The 19,421-nt window shown below is 41.0% G+C and overlaps 1 protein-coding gene across 2 annotated transcripts in view; it reads right to left on the bottom strand.

Moving 5' to 3' along the window:
- Positions 1 to 19,421, bottom strand: part of ANXA3 (annexin A3) — a 46,371-nt gene that overhangs the window by 9,121 nt on the left and 17,829 nt on the right. For both annotated transcript variants that reach the window (XM_045857956.1, XM_045857955.1), the window contains 8 exons: positions 19,021 to 19,115; positions 16,319 to 16,432; positions 13,568 to 13,658; positions 8,413 to 8,492; positions 6,243 to 6,299; positions 5,796 to 5,889; positions 4,328 to 4,423; positions 416 to 474 (listed from right to left, as the gene is read on the bottom strand). In XM_045857956.1, coding sequence (XP_045713912.1) covers positions 416 to 474; positions 4,328 to 4,423; positions 5,796 to 5,889; positions 6,243 to 6,299; positions 8,413 to 8,492; positions 13,568 to 13,658; positions 16,319 to 16,432; positions 19,021 to 19,115 — 686 coding nt within the window. The remainder of the gene's footprint in view (positions 1 to 415; positions 475 to 4,327; positions 4,424 to 5,795; positions 5,890 to 6,242; positions 6,300 to 8,412; positions 8,493 to 13,567; positions 13,659 to 16,318; positions 16,433 to 19,020; positions 19,116 to 19,421) is intronic.

Genomic DNA, 19,421 nt, shown 5'->3' with positions numbered 1-19,421 from the left:
ACAACAAAACCTCCTCTAGTCATGGAGTTCACCATCTAGCAGTGGCAATGGGTAAGAAAACATAAGGTTTCTGTATCGTGAAAGGCTGCTGGCTCAGTCTGGTTTATTTTAAGTAAGGCAGCTCAAGAGGCCCCTGGACCTAATGGGTCAAGTTCGAGGTTTGGAGTTCTAAAACAGGTTCTGCTGCCTACACTTGCTGCCAACTGGGGGAAATAATTTAGTCAGCCCTTCACTGTATCTCTATGAAGATCAGGACACTCGTTATCTAAATCCACCAGACAAATGCACAGACAAATTAGCTGAGAAAGAGAACTCATCAAAGTGGACAGCAAGTACAAAATTCCATCAATATGAGCAATAGTTTTACATTCTCACTGAGGGAAGCTAAGAACGTATATGAAATTTCCAGACCAACCTTCAAAGCTTGATGCAGTCTTTCAGCTAAAAAGGCAGGCGTGTTCCTTGCACAATGCACTGTATAAAAAGTAAAGTACGTTCACTGTCATTTAATAGAAACTGAGTTAATATACAGTAAAATGTTTTGTAAAAAGATTCTTTGGGTAACTATATCCACTCTATCCGCCACCCCACCCCCACACTATTGGCTTTCATTTAAAATGAGAGAATGAATGCTTAACTTGAATTTCAAAGCCTTCTGACGTATTTGCATACACCTTTAGCACAGTAATGATCTTTAGCCATGAGGAAAATAAAATTACCTGCCAAAGAAACTCCCACATCACATGACTCATCTCCAGCTCCCAGACACACCACCGCCTACGCTTACACGGATGACTCCCGAGGGTGTACCTCGGCTGCGTGGCTAACATCTCTGACTACTGACGAATGACTTGGGTCTAAGGACAGCGGAGATGTTGCTCCAAAGAATTCATTAGGTAAGAAGGGGCCTGGAGTTCAATTTAAAACCAGTTTTTCAAGTGGAAAGATCTTCTCTTAAGTGGCTGTATTAGAATTTATAGGCTGGTTAGAGTAATTATATTAGAACCAGCGCCTGTAATCTAAATTCGGTTACCAAAAAAACCCCTATCATTTTTCAATTCTTTATTTTGAAATAACAGATAAAGCAGAAGTAGAACAAAAAAAAAGGAAACTGGCAAAAACATGAGCAAATTATCTTTTAAACAAAGTGAACATCATCAGAAATAGAAAAGCCTGTAGAGAGTAAATCTGTTTATTGCAACACAATTACTTTTATAATCTTAAATCTCCTCTGCAGACAGGAATCTGCCAAAAGTGAATAAATTTTATAATGGATTTTGGAGATCAGAACAAGAATAAGTAGCTTTCTCAGTGGCTCCTAAGTCCTAGCCAGGAGAGCGAAGGCCTTCGGTTTCTGTAACTGACTTACGGGAAATAGAGGGGGAGATGTATTAGGAGCTTAAATATGAAATCTGGGACAAATGTGATAACAGTGTTAGACGTGAAGCTGTCTGAGAACAAACCAACATTTGAATGGGTTTTACCTACTTTTTCTCAAATTCATATTAAGCAAGTCTAAATACTTTGATCAAAAGTTATTATGTCTACTTTTATCCTATTAAGTTTTTCAATCATGTCTTTCCCCCTAAACTAAATCCTTCTGGAATTCTTTTTTTTCCTCCCATAATCCTTTAGCTTGTCCTCTGCTTTGTTTTTAACCCCAAGGTTTGCTCTTCATGTCCTAAAATTTGGAGAAGCTGTGTTACACACACACAGGGGTAGGACGTTTGTTTTAACACTCAACACTGAAAGTAGGGAAACTCAGGGCAATGTCTGAAACTCAGGGAGTCCATTAGCGTTAATTACAAGGACCAAGAGTCCATAGTTGCCCATCTCCCACCCTCTGTGTTGGATGGAGCAAACTGTGGTCAGCCCTGTCTCCTCCCTGCAGAAGTCCCCTGCCTTAGCTGTGACTAAAACACAGAAGGTGGCCTCTTACCAGCTTATCCCAATAATCAGGTGACAGAGCAAAACACATTTCCTGTCAACCCCCGACAATCATGCCCCCTTGCTTATCCAACTCTTAAAAGAAAAGTGTTTTCTGTTCGATTTCAAGACTCTTGCACGTTTCTGAGAAGAAAATATCCTCCCTATTGCAATAGACTTTTTGAATAAAGTCTCTCCTTAGGAAAGTCCGGATTTGACAGCTAGAAATGTTCTGTTATGCATTTGTAAGATGATACAGCTCATATGGTTTCTCATATTAAAAACTAGAGTATGTCAACATACACTATCAGACTCCTTATATAAGAAATATTTATAATCGGCAGATCTATCAACATAGAAAGTTGATCAGTGGGTAGAGGATTGGGGGTGGGGGTGACTGTTAGCAGGTACAGGGTTTCTTTGGGGACTGATGAAAATATCCTAAATTGAGATTGTGGTGATGGCTGCATAACTCTGTAACTATACTAAAAAGCACTAAATTTGCACACTTTGAATGGGTGAATTTTATGCTGTGTGAGTTAAATCTCAGTAAAGATGAAACTGATACATTATAATGGTAAACAAAAAGAAAATGAGTGTGACATATCATGAACTTCAAATTAGTCAGATTATAAGGTCTTTCTTTTACTTGGTAAAATAGTGTACATTGCAGTCCAAATTTAGTGTATCATTGGATGTATATTTCCAAAAATCCTTCTTAGCTCAATGAGTAAGAGTTTATACATTTCAATAAAGGTTTTCAAATATTATAGCAGGCAGAGTAAAAAGCGCAAAATTGACATAAAGAGTAACAATGTGAAATGGGAAAAAATAAACCAGCTGTATCATTGCCACTGGAACATTTTCAGAACTTACTCTGGAGACTGAACTGATTTCTATTTCATTTTTTTTAATTGAAAAAGCAGCCTTTTTTTTTTTCTTCTTGGCCTACCTTTTAGCAATTCAATCAGAGTCAATGGTGTTTTCTTTTTCTTCTCTCTCTCCTCTCTTTTTTTGAGCCGCATTTGGATAAAAATTCTATCTTGGCACCGAAGAGAGGACAGAAGTAAAGTGAAATAACACATGTGGAAGAAGCTCTGAGAATGGTGCCTGGAATGCAGTGAGTGCTCGCTCCCTTGTGTCTTTCCTGTAATTTACTTTAAAATCCTTCAGCACAGACTGTGATGCCTGTGTGTTTCAGGCTATGTCTGCACTGCACACATCAAATGGCTGGTTATCGAGGAGTCTGTCTGACTGCCTGGGCTAGAATCTCAGCTCTGCCTCGTATTCCCTGGATAACCTGAGGAAGGAACTGAACAACTTAGTGCCTAGGTTTACCATCTCTACTAGGGGGTAATAGTCCCTAATCCATGGGGTTGTTATGAGGCTTAAATATGTTAATATCTGGAGTTTACCAGTGCTGAGCACATGACAAGTACCAGATGAGTATTTGTTTAAAACTACAATTTAAGAAACTCTAATTGGAAGTCCACCTCCCGAGGTGGTAGTTAACATTTGAAGATGAATCAGAGGCTCACTCCAGGGAGGTTACCTTTGGACATCAGCTATCTTTATGTCACCAGAGGAGCTATTAATTATCATGATGAATGACAGCAAGGATGTCTCACTGATGAATGATGTAATGTGTGGAGTAGAGGTACTCCTACTCTGTAATTCGTGCAGAAGAAGCATGTAGCAAGCCCAGTACCCACCCTACATTAGAGTGGCTTAGGATCCCTAACAATCCTGTGTGGGACGAGCACATAACTGATTTTGTTGCCCTACACTAAATCCTGTCTTTGAACAGTCTCTCATTCTTCTGACTGCACCTTTCTTGCAAGGTGCTCTTCGGGTGCCCAAAAGGACAGACTGCTGAGACTTCATTGAGAAGACAGCTCGGCTTATGTAGTGTTTTCATCTCCTTGTTTATCCACATGTGTCTCTGGGAACACATTCTGTCTGTGACTTACTTTCTTTTTGACACACTCTCTGCTAGCACAGCCAAAGGGGAGGAGACCTGTATTTCCAACCTGAGCTCCATTGCCACTGGTATCTTCCAAAACTAACCCCAAATGGTGAACTACCAAACTGGCTTTGGTCTCAGCTTCCAACAAGTCTCAATAAAAATGCCAGTAGAAATGTATTTTTATCTTTTAAGGAGTTTACAATTCAAATGTGGTGACAAGCCTAATACAAAGTTAAAAGCAAAGTAAGATGTAAAAGAGTAACTTTTTCATGCACTCACGTAACAGTGTCTGTTGAGTACACTGTGTGGACTGTGGACTGTACCAGGGCCATGGGAGCACAAAGGGGGATCCGCCAGGATTCTCACACTGCGCTGACCCCGACAAGAATTAGATCAAGTGCAAAGCAACTCATTTATAAGCACTCAGGAGCTTACCTATGGCCAGCAGTAGGTCTTCAAAATGCCCAGATAATTCTCCTTTTATGCTGTCCTCAATGTCCTTGTGGCTAATATTTCTGTATTCATCAAATGCTAAAAAGCAGCACCACAAACACAGTGAAAGCATCATGGTTGACCACACACAACTCTATTCCCGTTTTTGACTTGATATGCACCAAAGTAAGTGAAATATGAGCTCAAAAACTCCTTTGGTAAATCATCAAAATTTGAATAAGGAAATTTTTGTTTTTCATATCTTTAAAAAAATTCATCTGCAATAAAACCTGAACTTCGTAGGCCATTTTTTCAATGATCTCTCTCTCCTCTCCCTCTTCCCAGGCTGTTAACATTTAAAATAATCTAAAGGTTATATAATAAATAATATATCTAATAAACTGTGCCATTTTTAAATTATGCCAACACCTGGGAAACAATAGTGTAGCCATTAATCAAATATGTTTCATCTGCTAACACAATCTTGAATATGAAGATTTCTTATTGCTGAGCAGATCATTTCCCCAGGGAGCACAGCCTACATCACACTTACCAGAAGGCTTTTGAATTTCTTGATCAGTTTTTCCCCCAAACCTGTACACACATTACCAAGTAGGTGGGCATATTTTGTAAGCCCAGTGAATGTTTTCCAAGTAAATTTTGGAAAAAATTTTGGAGAGAGATCTAGGATTGTTTGGTTTTTATTTAAAAAAAAAAGCCATTAATAAAGCAACTATGCTCTACCATTGCCATTATTTTATAAATGAAATCTTAATGCCACACTTAAGGAAAGGCACCCTAAGAATAAAAAAATCTTGGTAATATCTTGATGTTTTCTCATTTCTCCATGAACTCGGCATAAACGGAGCCTCGCACTGCGGGTGCTCTCCAGACCCACACCTGGACGCCACTCAGGTGTCCACAGGAAATGGAGTTCTGGGCTGCTGGGTGCTGCTGCTTCCAGAAAGGCTCAGGGAGATGCGTAAGTGAGGGGCTGGGTGCTCAGTGGTTCCATGTACTAGTTGGTCATACAAAAAGAGCTGCTCTGCTAATTTACCTTCATATCAGAAAGGGCTCAGTGTTTATAATCCATGCTAATGCATGGGCAGAGACACCACCACACCTGGTTTCTCTGGAAAGTGGTTAACTAGGAACGGTTTGGGGTGACTCAGGCTCCTGCACCTCACAGGGACACTCCTCTCTGCTCTCACTCAGAGGGCTGCCCCCTTCTTCTCCCCGCCATCCGTCCCCCATCTATCACCTGTCACTCACTTGCTAGCCATCTACCCAGCCTGCAGGGGAACAAGGGTAGTGTCTGGTCTGCCTCGACTCACTGTTTCCATAACTGCTGATACATAAAAGTGGAACAGCCTTTCCACTTTTTAACTCTGTTTTTCAGAACTTAGTATTTAAACCCAAAAAGCATTTGTGAACAATACAAAGCAAAAAGGATTGCAACGTGAGTCCTTACTTCGTTTCAGTTGTGGAAAGCTCCTTAGACAGAGGATCTCTGTGAATTTATCTTCGTCTGTGCCCCATCTGTTCTCACCAGCATTATAGAGAACCTGTGGGACAATGGAGAAAGACTTAAAGGTTATTGTGGACACGATTCTCTTTATTCTCTTTTTGAAGAGGTGGAAGGAGAAGAGTGGGAGGCTTACTTTGTTTCAGAGGTCAGTGAGGTATGCAAGTGTCTCCTGGTTAGCAGATTAGTCATCTGAGAGTTGGGGTTGCAAGAGCTATGGGAAGGATAACCCCCACTGAAGAGGGCAGAGAGCTGGGGTTGGGTGACCCCCGCCTTCAGGCTTCTCCTTCAGACAGGATAGGAGACGACAGCCCCAGCTGGTGCCACAGAAATGAGCAGGTGGACAAGGGGAGCAGGTAAGTGAAACAACATGGTTTCTTTGCTGTTACCGACCTGTGCATCCTTTACCGCCAGTTGCTCATCCACTTTTAGACTTTCATCTCTTCTGCCCTAAACAAGAAAGAAAAGAGCAAGGGCAACCCTTTTAAAGACAGAAGATCCTAACACAGGGAGGTTCTCCTCCAGCAGAGGTCATGTTGCAGAGAGAACTCGGGCACCCAGGACACTAGTTCTGGCTCTGTCATTGACCAGCCACGGAATTTGGAACAAATAACACAGTTTTCTGAGTCTTAGCTTCCTACTCTGAAAACTCAAGGATCTTATGTGAACAAAAAGACAAACTACAGACTGGGAGAAAATATTATTGACAAACACACATATATCATATAGGACTTGTATCTAAAATATATAAAGAATTCCTAACATTCAATAATAAGATAACAAACAACCCAACTGAAAAATGGACTAAAGATCTGAGCACACAGCAGATACACTCATAGATGTCTAACACAAGAGTGAGCCCTGCTGTACATTCTCGACTTTAGTTAATAATATATCAGTATTCATTCAACTGTAACAAACATACCGCTCTAACGCAGTGTTAATAATAGGGGGAAAAGTGAGGCGGCTGGGGAAGAGGCATATGGGAGTCCTCTATACTCTCTGTTTCAATTTTCCTGTAAATCTAAAACTTCTCTATAGCACAAAGTCCAGTAAAAAAACACCCTCGAAGGTCCCCACTCCTGTGTGTGCTCATGTGCAAGCACTTGGCATGTTATAAACAGACAGGAGACAGAGAGGGGGAAGGGCATTGCCTGGATTATTCTGACAATTATACACGAATGAAACATTTGGCTATATTTTAAAAATGCATTTGTTCCTATTTTCAAACATTAGATCCTTGTAAGCCTGCCTGATTTTTCATTATTTCTTTTATTTGCTTCTTTTCAGTGCTGCTGCTTCTGTTTGTCTGCCTTCCTGTTCTCTCATCACACACTCTGCTCCAATCATAAAAATGGTGATTATCATTGATCTAATGATACTGATCACTTTCTATGTGTTATAAGTACTTCACATCCATCAATCATCCATCCATCCACCTATCTGTCATCTTTGCAGCACCCATAAAGTCAGTATTATTATTACTTAAATTTTACAGATGTGAAAACGAGGGCTTTACGGGTTAATGTGTCCAGACACGTAAAGCTAGTAGGTAACAGAGGAGCCTAAGACTCCAGGTCTGTCTGATTCTAAAACCCTGCCCGGAAGTCTGGTCTCCACCGCCTGCTGCCAGGGTGTGGCAATCACATGTGATGCACACACACAGATGTGCACATGTGAATACAAACCTCTGGGGGCATACGTTTGCATCAATGCCCCATAAATTGGGTTTGTAGGTTCCTTTCATAAGGTTTGAACCATTTCAAACATCTGAAACCAAAATGAGGGCAACTTGCTTCCTAGTGGCGTAAGCCCACTTTGGCAAGTGCTGCCTGAAGCCCTTAGGCGGAGACCGACGTTGGGGTTTTCTCACACATTAGGGGTTGTGTAAACCAGCTGAAAGAGGCCGGTGAGGCTGGGCTTAAATTATTTCCTCTCTTACACAGTTCTGTGATTACAGCATATCCTTGACCTCGCCACCTCGCCATCTTATGTCAAGAGCCTCCTAAAAAGAGACAGCAAGGTGTGGCCTCATTTAGTCTCACGGGGGTGAAAGATTCAGCCACCCTTCCACGGGCAGGAGAATGAGGTTGCAGCAAGTCTTTTTTTTTAGTCCTGAGATGTATAAACCCATCTCTAAAGGTAATTTTTCTGTATCGTGTTTCATAGTTCATTTAAATGCTAACAAGAGAAACATATATTGTTTTGAGTCCAGAAGAGAATGACCATGTTCTCAAAATGGAGACACTTAGGATGGAAATGAACACTTTGGATGGAAAAATTTTCTATGTCAGATAAATTATCAAGACATTTTTAATGTATTGTGAAATCTGATCTGAACACTTTTACAGATTTTTTTTTGTTACATGATTATGTTATACTTTTATGATGGTAGTTAAACATTATACTGCTTAGTGGCAATACAAATGTATAGTGAGCAAATCATTTCATAAGAAAAATTGCAAGCTTATTTTCTCAGTTTGGTTATTTTTAAATTATCTAATAATTATTACTGAGCATGTGCAGCTTATTGAGGAATTTAAAAATAAAAAATAAACCTTACATCTGCCAAAGTCAACAGAGCTTTCCGGAAGTCACCAGATGTTTCAGAGCTAATGTCATCTCCAAGACTCTTCTTATATACTGAAACCAAATAAGAATGAAATTAAGCCTTGACAAGCTGAAAAATATTACTATAAACCAGAGAAAAGCTGACATGTCAATGTAAAATGAGTACCTGATAAAATGTAACTTTTTTTTAAAAAAAGCTCCCGGTGTTCTTCTGAGAGGAACACATTCTCATAACGATTACTACCTAGTATGTGTTGTGGTAGATGCGCAGAACAGAAAAAGTTGCTATTCTGGATCAAATCCCAGTCCATTTCATCTGATAATGGTGCTGAGGACCATACACACAGTGGGAAAGCTTGGGTGGGCTAGCTGCTAGTTTGCCTCCAAATTTCTATGATCTTTTTTCCACAGAACCCTCATCTTTAGAAGACACAATGCACACAGCTTAGAGAACACATTCTCATCTTGCGTCTCAGCTAGGTACAGCTCCATGACTAAGTTCTCGTCAAGTGAAATGTAGGCAGACAAATGTGGCACTGCTGAGAAGTCTCTCTAAGGGATGGCTCACACCCATCTTAGTCCCCTCTGCCATCCTAGAGCCTGGTCTGTAGGTTGACACCCGTTGCTCAGGTAGCCGTGCTGGACTGTGAAGACAAGGACTACATCTTAATGATGGCATAAAAGTAAGCAGGAACGGGCCTGGATTCCTGAAAATTTGGGGACGCTAACATGCCAGTCCTAGAATTGCCTCTCCCCAGACCTCTTCTACATATGGAGAGACACACCTATCTTACCTGAGCCACTGTAATTTTCTGTTTTATTGATGTGTACAGCTAGTTGTATTATTTGGTAGCTCTCAAAAAAAGCTGCCCTAAAATATATTATTTTCCCGTAACAAATGACAATTGTATGTTCACATATTGTAGTACCAATTGTAGCCCCTTTTGCATAGCTTGTTATGTGCAGCATCCACCAATTTTAAATCCCGATTCTGCTCCATCTGTGCCTCACAGCGATCCTCATGGAGCCATACACCTGGCTGTAGGCGACACCTGTTGGAATGCTGCATGCATCACTCTCAAGGGCTCTATAAATTATGGTAGTCAAATGAATGCTTGTCCTTTTAAATCAATAGAAGACGATTACAGAAAGTGATAGGAGGTTATCTAATAGCAAGAGCTGTGCTGAGATGGAAACTCTTCCAGCATGACTTAATCTCTTTTTATGAAATCTATAATTTTTTCTGAGCAATTCAAATAAGCAAAATTCACTATAAATTATCTCAGTAATGATAACATTATGTAGGCATCATTTTACCTATAGTTAGGATATTGTTACATCTATATTTCACTTTAATTAGAAAAAATTTAATTTAAAAATATCAAGCCAAAGAATAAAGCTCTCATTTACTAGAATTTGAGGAAGTATTTTATATTTCAGAGAATCATCCAGAGGAGACCTTAGAGTCATCTCATGTAGCCTCCCACATTTCCCATGACCCCGGATATTTTGCCAGAAGTAAGAACACGAAATAAAAAATGCCTAGTTCCTTTATGAGGGCCAAGTCAGTAGCCTCCTTTGATGGATTTCTCATGCGTGGGTCACCATTTCAAGGTATATGACACCATCATTCTCGCTACAGCTGACTGCACAGGGCTGGCATCTGACTACAGGTGGCCAGCGGCCGCAGAGATGACCTGCTGAAAGGAGGTTGTCCGAAATCACGTTCTCCACTGGAGAGTGCTTTCCTGAGCCCTTCGAATCTTCTCCCTTAGCGTGAGTTGTACAGAAAAAGAGGTAAAGACAATAGGGTAGCAAAAAATGAAATGACTTTCCCAGAAATAAGACAGAAGCCAAGAATAAGCAGAAGCCATGGGCAAATACTGGGTTGGCTCAAAGTCTGCAAAGTTTTTTCTGTAAAATAAAAGACACATTCTTTTATTTTCACCAATAACTTTTTGATTTGGATATTTTGAGTATGTGGGATATCTCCTACGTTGTATAACATTGATTGTTCCCAATCAATGTTTCAATTTGATCACTGTCAATTTCAAATAGTCTACCCGGCCATGGAGCATCGTCCAGTGGGAAATCCCCAGCACAAAATCTTGCAAACCACTTTTGGTGCATTGGATCAGTCATAGCACCTTCTCCATACACTGCACAAATCTTTTCTTTTGCGTTCTAGTTGTGTTTTTACCTTTCTTGAAATAACAAAACATAATAATGCCAAAATGTCACATATTTTCTTCCATTTTCAATATTATAATGGATACACAAAAATTCACCAATTTTAATAAGTTTTTTTAAATGCATGCTGATATGACAGCTGTCACAATACAATCTAACAAAATTATTTCCAATGAAGTTAAAGACAACTAAGTGCTACTAAACCATCTCACAGAAAAAAACAAATGAACTTTTTGGCCAACCCAATACAAGCTTTGAATAATCAAACACTGTGTGGTAAGGGAAGAGAAGTTACTCAGCTGTGTCAAAAACAGCAGAAGCAGAGAGGGCGGAGGAAGAGTTCCTATAATGAAAACATCAGCCCAGGGTGCAATGCATGCCTGATGCCGAGGGGTGACAAGATAGCCAAGACTGTAGAGCAGTGCTGCTGTGTCCACATCCTGTAAAGCTTGGCTATATGTAATTGAGATCACTTCCTTTCTTTACATTTTGTGTATCAGTAATCCCTATGAACCAAGGCAGCCTATGTGTAATTCCATTCCTTATAGTCTGAGAGAGCTTAACTCACACAGATACCCCAGCATCTGGTAACTCTGAACTACTGTCATATTTATAACACTACAGTCCTAAATGTAGAACTTTCACTTGGCTTTTATGATCCCAATCTTGATCGTGAGGATACTGGTTCAATAAATATCTGAGTCTGCAACCCGTTGTTCTGGGGGCCAGAGCTACAGCTGTGAACAAAACAGACAAAAATCCCCCCTTCGCTGAGCTTACATCCCAGGGTTGTTTGTGCGTTACTGCGGGGCTCCGGGGAGCCATCCTGGGGCAGGCCAACTCACGGAGCAGTGACTGTTCTAAGAAATGTGAGGAGTAACAAGGAACCTTAGTAAAGAGCCCTTGGCTCTGATGATTTTTTATATGTAAATCTTAACTGAAGTGATGAAACTAAAATTTTTAAATACCTACAAAGTACCCATTTTGCTCATTATGCAATGATCTCATCTATTCCAAACCTACCTTGTTTTATCACCTTTGAGGAGGTGGGTTTGGGGCTCTGCAAATTACACTTCTGTTTTGTACCCCCCCGACATCTGTTAGGCTACATCTGTTCCCCAACACCAGTGGGAAAGGAGGGCTAGTGGGAGACTCCGAGGCAGGATGGGGAAGGAAGAGCATGCTGTGGGCTTGCTATTCGGGTCAGTATCAACCCAGCGAAGGGCTTTCTGCCTGACAGCTGCAGTTATCCCCAGGCTCCCAGAACAAGCCACTTTGCAGCCCCGTGGGGGTACCAGCTCCAGCTAGATAGAACACTTTCACAGAGAACTGAATTCCAGCTCCTTAAGCTTCTCCTCCGAGCCCCTGAGGTATCAACATGTGCAAGATGGCACCTCTCCTCTGCACTCCTAGTATCTGAAAACCCCAACCTCTCTGCCTTCTGTCCCAGCCCCGGGGGTTAGATGTCTGTGCTACACTGTGTGTCCTTTCGCTTTTTCAGTCCTCCAAAAGGTGTTTCAGCAATTCTCTCCTTCCAATTCTCTTGGTTAAAACCCCAAGTGCTACCTGTTTTTCTGATGAGACCCTGATTAACACATCAGCAATGAAACAGCCACTTACCTGTCATTGAGGTATTTACCTTCAAATGAGAATTTCTCGAAGTAACCTAACAGCCATCTGGGGGTGAATATATCTCTTATTTAGACTTCTCCCACTGCAGAAGTGCCCGGATACACAAACACAGAAACCATGGCTCCCTCAAGGTTACAAAGGTTACAAAGGATATTGTATAATAGAGTTGGGCTGGTATTTGTCCCCAGTTCCTGGGAAGTCACCTCTAAATCCTGGGAACTTCCCAAATAATAGAAATGTCTTCATTACTCATGTCAGGTCCATGAACTACACCTGTGGTTCTGCTGACAAAATGACTCAGCATCTGAGTGATCAGGGGCTGGTCACACCAGAAAGACCAACCATGTGATTGGAGGATCCAGTTTTGAACATGATACCTGCCTGACTTCTAGGGGGAGAATGAGGGCTGGAGATGGAGATTAATCATGTAGCCATTGATGCCATCAGTTGAGCCTATGTCATGGAATCCCACTAAAAACTCTGGAATCCAAAGTTTGAGTGAGCTTCCCTGGTTGGTAATTATGCATGGATGTGCTGGGAGGGTCATGCATCCTGAGGGCGTGGCAGCTTTGCATTTGGGACTGGACCCTCCCCGCCTCCCCCTCCTTGCATTTCTTCATTTGACCAGTCCTGATTTGTATTCTTTATAGCAAAACTCTAATTGTGAGTGCAGCACTTTCTTGAGTTCTATCAGTCATTCTAGTGAGTCACTGAACCTGAAGGAATGTGAGCAGCCCCAAAGCTGTAGCCATTCGGTAGGAAGCGCATGTGGCCCGGGAACACCTGAACTTGTGGCCGGTTTCAGATGGAAGGGTGGCCTGTGCGCTGACCTGTGGAGCCGCACCGGCCCTGGGGAGTGTGTCAGACTGTACTGCAGGGCCTTTCTGATTTACACAGAGCTGACAGGCTGTGAGGACTTTGGCTAATTATACTGAATCTACATGCTCAATACAGTCTCTAAATGGCCCACCTAATTTCCCAGGCCGAAAACCATGAGGCAGATCTAAGTGGTTTTTAACATATAATGTTAACATGCAATGATCTGAATCTCTTACATTGATGAAAATGGTTGATTTAATTAAGCAGTGATTGCTGAGAACAAAAGGTAAAGTATTAATGCCATTGCTGTATAGCAGTTTCTAGCTCAATCGTACTCCGTTTTTCTCTGAAAATCCAGACATTAGGCCATTTTAGAATGGATTCTTCTTTTTATGTCTTGCCTTCTCAAAGGCCTTGTGAAGAAGAGGTTGGTGGGTTTCCATGCAAAGCAACATTGGGTCATGTATGTGTGAATGGTGGTAGAGGTAAGCGGAGAATAAGATTACCTGTGTAGTAGGCTTGAGAGATCTCCTTCATTTGTCTGCTTGTCCTGGTGGTTAAGATTTCAATCAATGCATCTTCATTTGTTCCAGCGCCCTAAAAAGGAAATCTATTCTTAGAACACTTACAAAACTTAATTTCATGCATTCCATTCTTAGTATCTTATTCTCTGTAGATGAAAATAACAGTTTTGAATAATCAACAGATGGTCCTATATTGATTGGAAGCAGTTTTCTGATATTTCATAATTTAGTATTAAATAATTAGAATCATGTGGAGTTAACTGACATCAAAATTTTCTCAAAACTTCATACTCTAGAATAAAAATCAATTGAATAATTCTAGGGTGAAATAGTATAAAGGGAAAAGCCTACATCATTCAAGATCAGAAGTGAGCTTTCGGAGATGCCATTATATTTAGGAAGGGCTCTGCAACTCTTTTGAACAAGTTCATCCCTACACTGCTGCACTAGGGTAGTCAGCATGTATCATCCTCTTCATACAGGGAGATCTTAAAGCCTCAGTAATGTATATGGACCCACTTGGTTTAGGAACTAGTACCCCTGAGCCTTGGTTTATATTGAAATCACCAAATCACACTGTGACTCCAGGAGAAGCCAGCTATGCTAGGACTTGATCAAATAAGACCAATGTAGCATATGACCGGAGGCTGAATTCTGTCCCCTTGGCAGATTCCTAGTTACGCCCATATCTCTCCTTTAAAAATTATTAATTAAAAAACTTAAATACACTATTTTTAGAGCACTTTTAGTTTCACAGCAAAATGAGTAGACTTAATATATTTTTTATCTTCTTTGCTTAGTAATAGACCCCCTAATTTTTAGTTTAGCACATAGCTCTCCAAGTGAATACTATGTCTCAGATTCCTGTAGAGCTAGGTTTATCCAAGTCTCAACAATGGAATGTATGTGAAGTATCACATTTAATTTCTGATATCCTCAATGGATGAAGGCATAATGGCTGGACTTAAACTGGGTGTTTGTTGAACAGGAATGGTTGGGAAAGGGCGGAGGGGAAGGGAGGGTGTGATGGTTTTATGTGTCAACTTGGCCAGGCTAGAGTCCTCAGTTACTTAAGCAAACACTAATTATGTGTTTCTATGAAGGTGTTTTGTAGATATAACAGAAATCCATTATCTTAGTCAGCATAAATTATATAGTCAACAGCCATAAGAGCAGATCTGAGGCCTCTGAAGAATAAAAAATTCCACCTGTGGGCAGCAGCTCCAGGTTGTGCTACGACTTCAAGCCTGCCCTCCAGATTTAAAATTTGCCTTGTCAGCTCCATAATCGTGTAAACAATTCCTCTCGATACATCTTTTGATATATATCTCTTGCCTACTTGTCCTGCCTCCCTGGGGAGCCCTGACTGATACAGATAGAATTTTAAAATGTCACAGAGACAGACAAGAGCCAGACTGTGCTGGATAAGGAAGGTCATGGTAAGGATTTTAAGTATTCAAATCCATTGGCAATTTATGCAGCTGAATAATATAATTGAGACTAAAAATAACTATGTAAAAGTAATTTGGGCTATTCTGTGTGAAGGCATTTGAGATGTGCAAAAATGGAGGCAAAGGGACCAATTAGGAGGCCACTGGTATGTCTAGACAAGAGATGATGGTATTTGAATTAGAATATTAGTAATGGATTTTGAGAGAGGTGCTCTCATTTTTGATAAATCTTGGAGTTGAGCTAATGGGCCTGCAGATAGATTTGGAGCTTTGAAGAATGAGAGAAAGCAAGAGCTCAAAGATAGTACCAGGTCTCTGACCTAAGCAATTGGGGTTGATGATGGTGCCATTCATTCTCAATGACAACAAAATAGAGAATCTGACTCCTCAGGTCAAAAGCAAATAAAATTTACCCCTTTGCACTGTTGGTGGGAACGCAGATTGATGCAGCCACTAAGGAAAGCAGTATGGAGGTACCTCAAAAAATTAAAAATGGATCTGCCTTTTGACCCTATGATCCCGCTTCTGGGAGTATATTTGAAGGAATCCAAAACACTGATTCAAAAGAACATAAGCACCCTTATGTTCATTGCAGCATCATTTACAATTGCCAAGATATGGAAGCAGCCCAAGTGTCCAGCAGTAGATGAGTAGAGAAAACAACTATGGGACATTTACACAATGGAATTCTACTCGGCAGTAAAAAAGAAGAAAATTTTACCCTTTACATCTACAGTATGGATGGACCTAGAGAACATTATGCTAAGTGAAAAAAGCGAGTCAGAGAAAGACAAGTACCATATGATTTCATGCATACATGGAATCTAGTGAACTAACTGAACTAACAAGGAAAATGGGGACAGACTCACAGAATGAAAGCAGATGACAGCTAGTGGGGAGGAGGGGAAGGGGGAGAGATTGAGCAAAAAGGAAAAAGAACTCATGGACATGGACAACAGTGTGAGGATTGCTGGGGGGAGGAGGGTATAAGGGGACTAAATAGTAATGGAAAAAATACAATAAAGATTAAATTTAAAAATAAACTAAGCATTAAAAAAAAGAATATGACAACATTCTTTCAGCCCAGGATTATGTGGACTCAAGATTCTACAACTGCTTCAGATTTCATGGTTGTTCTACCAATTGGAGAACCCAGAATCAAAGTGACATCCAAATCCATCACATTTACACCCACGTCTCAAGTGTGAGCTCTTGAAGATAGTCACTGTTTTTGATGACATAGTCGAATCCCGGGCAGAAGTGGCTGGTGTAGGGCTCATACCTTCATGGATTTCTTCAGCTGCTTCGCGTCGAATACTGCCGGTGGAGTCACAAGGGCCACCATTAGATGCTCAAAGTGGCCAGAGAGATCGCCTTTCAAGTCATCTTTCAGTTCCTAAAATAACAAAAACCCTGAAAGGTAAGGGTGACACATCCTTTCTTTCTGTTTCTCTAAGTCACCTAGTGGAAGATGAACATATGTAACAATTCAGACAAAAACGTGCCTATCCACAGGGAATACACAGACATGGTGGAAAAATTTCTGTGGATATTAATCTGCATTTTATGATTGTTTCCAAATTGTTCTTCTGTATTAGAGAAGGTTTGCTAAAGAAGTGGAGGGAGGTTCCATGAGTGCCACAAATAGAACTATGTATTAAAATGCATTTTCTAGGTCCTTGATACTCCCAATGCTTAGATTGGGGTGAGGAAAGAGGAAGAGGGGGAGGAGCCCTATAATTCACACCCAGCTTCACTGTTAGCAGTTCTCTTCCTATCTTGCTTCTCAGTGGCTGCCCAAGAGCTTCAAAGAGCAGAGGGAAGACAATGGTTGGTCCTTTGCCTTCCATAAGAGTGTTGAACTAGGAAGCATCAAGGGTAGTTTATGGTGACGACAGCAAGGGAAACCCTAAATGTGGCAATGGGGCGGGCATTACTCATTGATATTGTCCTTTAATGCTGTTTCCAGACATTATATAAGGATGGTCCATCACCCCTGCTTGAAGGCAGGTAATATGGTTTCTAGTTCCAATATTCAGAGAAGGGTTACTGAATATTTTTCCTGCTCTTGATGATTTTCAGCTCTGAAACAGAGGCTGGCAGCTTCCCTGATGGCTATGGCAATGCGGGTACAGACCATTGTCTTGAGGCCAGGGGGTGGGGGCATGCTCCTGCATGTAAATTGCATGCAAATGGATGGATTGGAGCCATAGTCACTAGCTCTGCTTTAATTGCCACAGGGTGTTTCCTTTCTAAATGCTAAACTCCACCACCATCTGTCCTCAACCGAAGTCTTTCCAACTGAATCTTATTTTACAGGCTCTCATTCTATCCCACTGTGAGAAATGCTTGTCACTTTTCACCTCCATCCTTCCTCTATGTTTTGCAAATCCTGAAAGGTCAATGGATCATTCACATTCCTTATTCATGAGTGTGTTGCTTTGCCTAGAAGCTTGGCAATTCATTTATTTAATTCGACAACTGTTTACTGGGCGCCTGCTCTATGCTATGCATTCAAAGTCAGTTAGACACAATCCTTACCACGAGAACATTATGCTCTAATGGAAAAAATAGAAATATTCAAATACAAAATTGCAATATAATATGTTAAGTATCTGACAAAGCGTGAAGATTAGGTATCTGAGAAGGGTCTCTGAGTGGGGCCTCGGGGCTGTCCGAGCCGCCTTTGCACAGGCCCTAGACACTCTGGATTCTCACCTGGCCCCATCAGCCTGACTGGTCTGTTACCACGCTTTCCCCTCCACAGTTCACTAGCCACGACAGCTAAAATAATCTTTTAAAACTATTTTACTTCTTATCATGCCCTTGCTTACAACCCCCCAGTGGTTCTCTATTGTACTTAGAATAAAATCTAAACCCTGTACCAAGATTCCAAGGCCCAGCATGTTCTAAATCTCTCTCCAACCTTACCTCTTCCCTCTTCTCCCCTTGACTTCCTACACTCCTGCCTGTTGGAACTCTTTCTACTGCTTAAACAGTTCCACCTTGATTTTCCCTCGGGGCTTTTGCCTTTGCTGCACCTTCTATCTGAAACATTCTTCTCTCCAGATCAAGCAGAGCAGAAACCTTGGTACTCAGTCTTAGTGCAAAGTGAGGTAACAACCAATCACTGACATTTCTTTACCACCCGATCTAAAGGAGCCACTCACCAGTCATTCTCTATCAGTTATCCCATGTTAATTCTTTCATGGCACTCAACAACATCTGAATTTATTTTATTTACTTATTTATTATTTTTCTAATAAAATGTTAGCTAATAGAATGTTAGCTCCGCGAAAGAAGAGAGGATCTGCTTTTTATACCAGGGGATTTCCAGTGTCTAGGGCATCTTCTGACTCAGAGTCTCACCCAACTCCTGACAGAGTAGTTTATTATTGAACAAATAAAGCATGTGAAGAAAAAGTCACAAGTTCTTATATATTAGTTCTTAATATAGTTTCTCGTACTTAGTAAGTTCTCATTTGTTGAATGAATTAAACCTATAATTACATACACAGGTTAAAGATGAAAGAGAAATTACGCTAATCTAAGAGCACACTGATCAGATAACTGGTCATATAACTCTTTGTTGTGGGGAGGGTGCCTTCTTGTGCATTGGAGGATGTGTCGCAGCATGCCTGCCCTCTGCCCACTGGTTATGATCATCAAAATGTCTAGAAACATTGCCAAATATTCCCTGGAGAGCAAAATCATTCCTGGCTTAGAGCCACCCATCAAAGACAACCTTCCTCATTAATCAACAGATAAAGAAATTGTGGCCCAGAAAGATCAAATAACATGCCCAAGACTATTCAGCCAGTTAAGGGCCAAACCAGGACTCATATCCCAGGTTGTCGAATGGATACCCAGGGTGCTTTCTGCTACACTCGGCTTCAAACACACGATCCGTGGGCACAGTCCCTCGGGAACATCCCTGCTCCATTGGCGATTAGCTCTTTGCTGCCTGTGTCAATGAAAACTTACCTTCCCATATGCTGTTTCATATTCCTTCACAATCAGCTGCCGCTGTGCACTCGACCTCTCAGTCAGAATGCTGATGAGCGTTTTCTCGTCAGTTCCTAAATGAAACAAAAATAATTTTACTCACCATCAGCCCAAGGATGCTTAATATCTGTCATGAACAAAAGCAAAGTGACTAATGACCTGAAACAAATGCAGACAGGAAGGCATTTTAATTTTTAATTTCCAGGTTATTGTCAGGTTGAAATTTTTATCTCTTTGCTTGCTTGGCTTTTGGAAGAGGAAACTGACTTTATTGGGATAGTTTTGGGGGAAGAAAACAATCATGGCCTAAATATTCCTCCGACAGAGGGAGCGGCAGAAGGAACACACCACTTCCGGAGTAGGTGTTTTCACCGGAATGC

Source organism: Phyllostomus hastatus, unplaced genomic scaffold, assembly GCF_019186645.2.
Source record: "Phyllostomus hastatus isolate PE091 unplaced genomic scaffold, TTU_PhHast_1.1 phas_scaffold_1674, whole genome shotgun sequence".
NCBI classification, from domain to species: Eukaryota; Metazoa; Chordata; class Mammalia; order Chiroptera; family Phyllostomidae; genus Phyllostomus; species Phyllostomus hastatus.
Note: the sequence above shows the minus strand (reverse complement) of the source record. Positions and strands in the feature narration are given on the sequence as shown.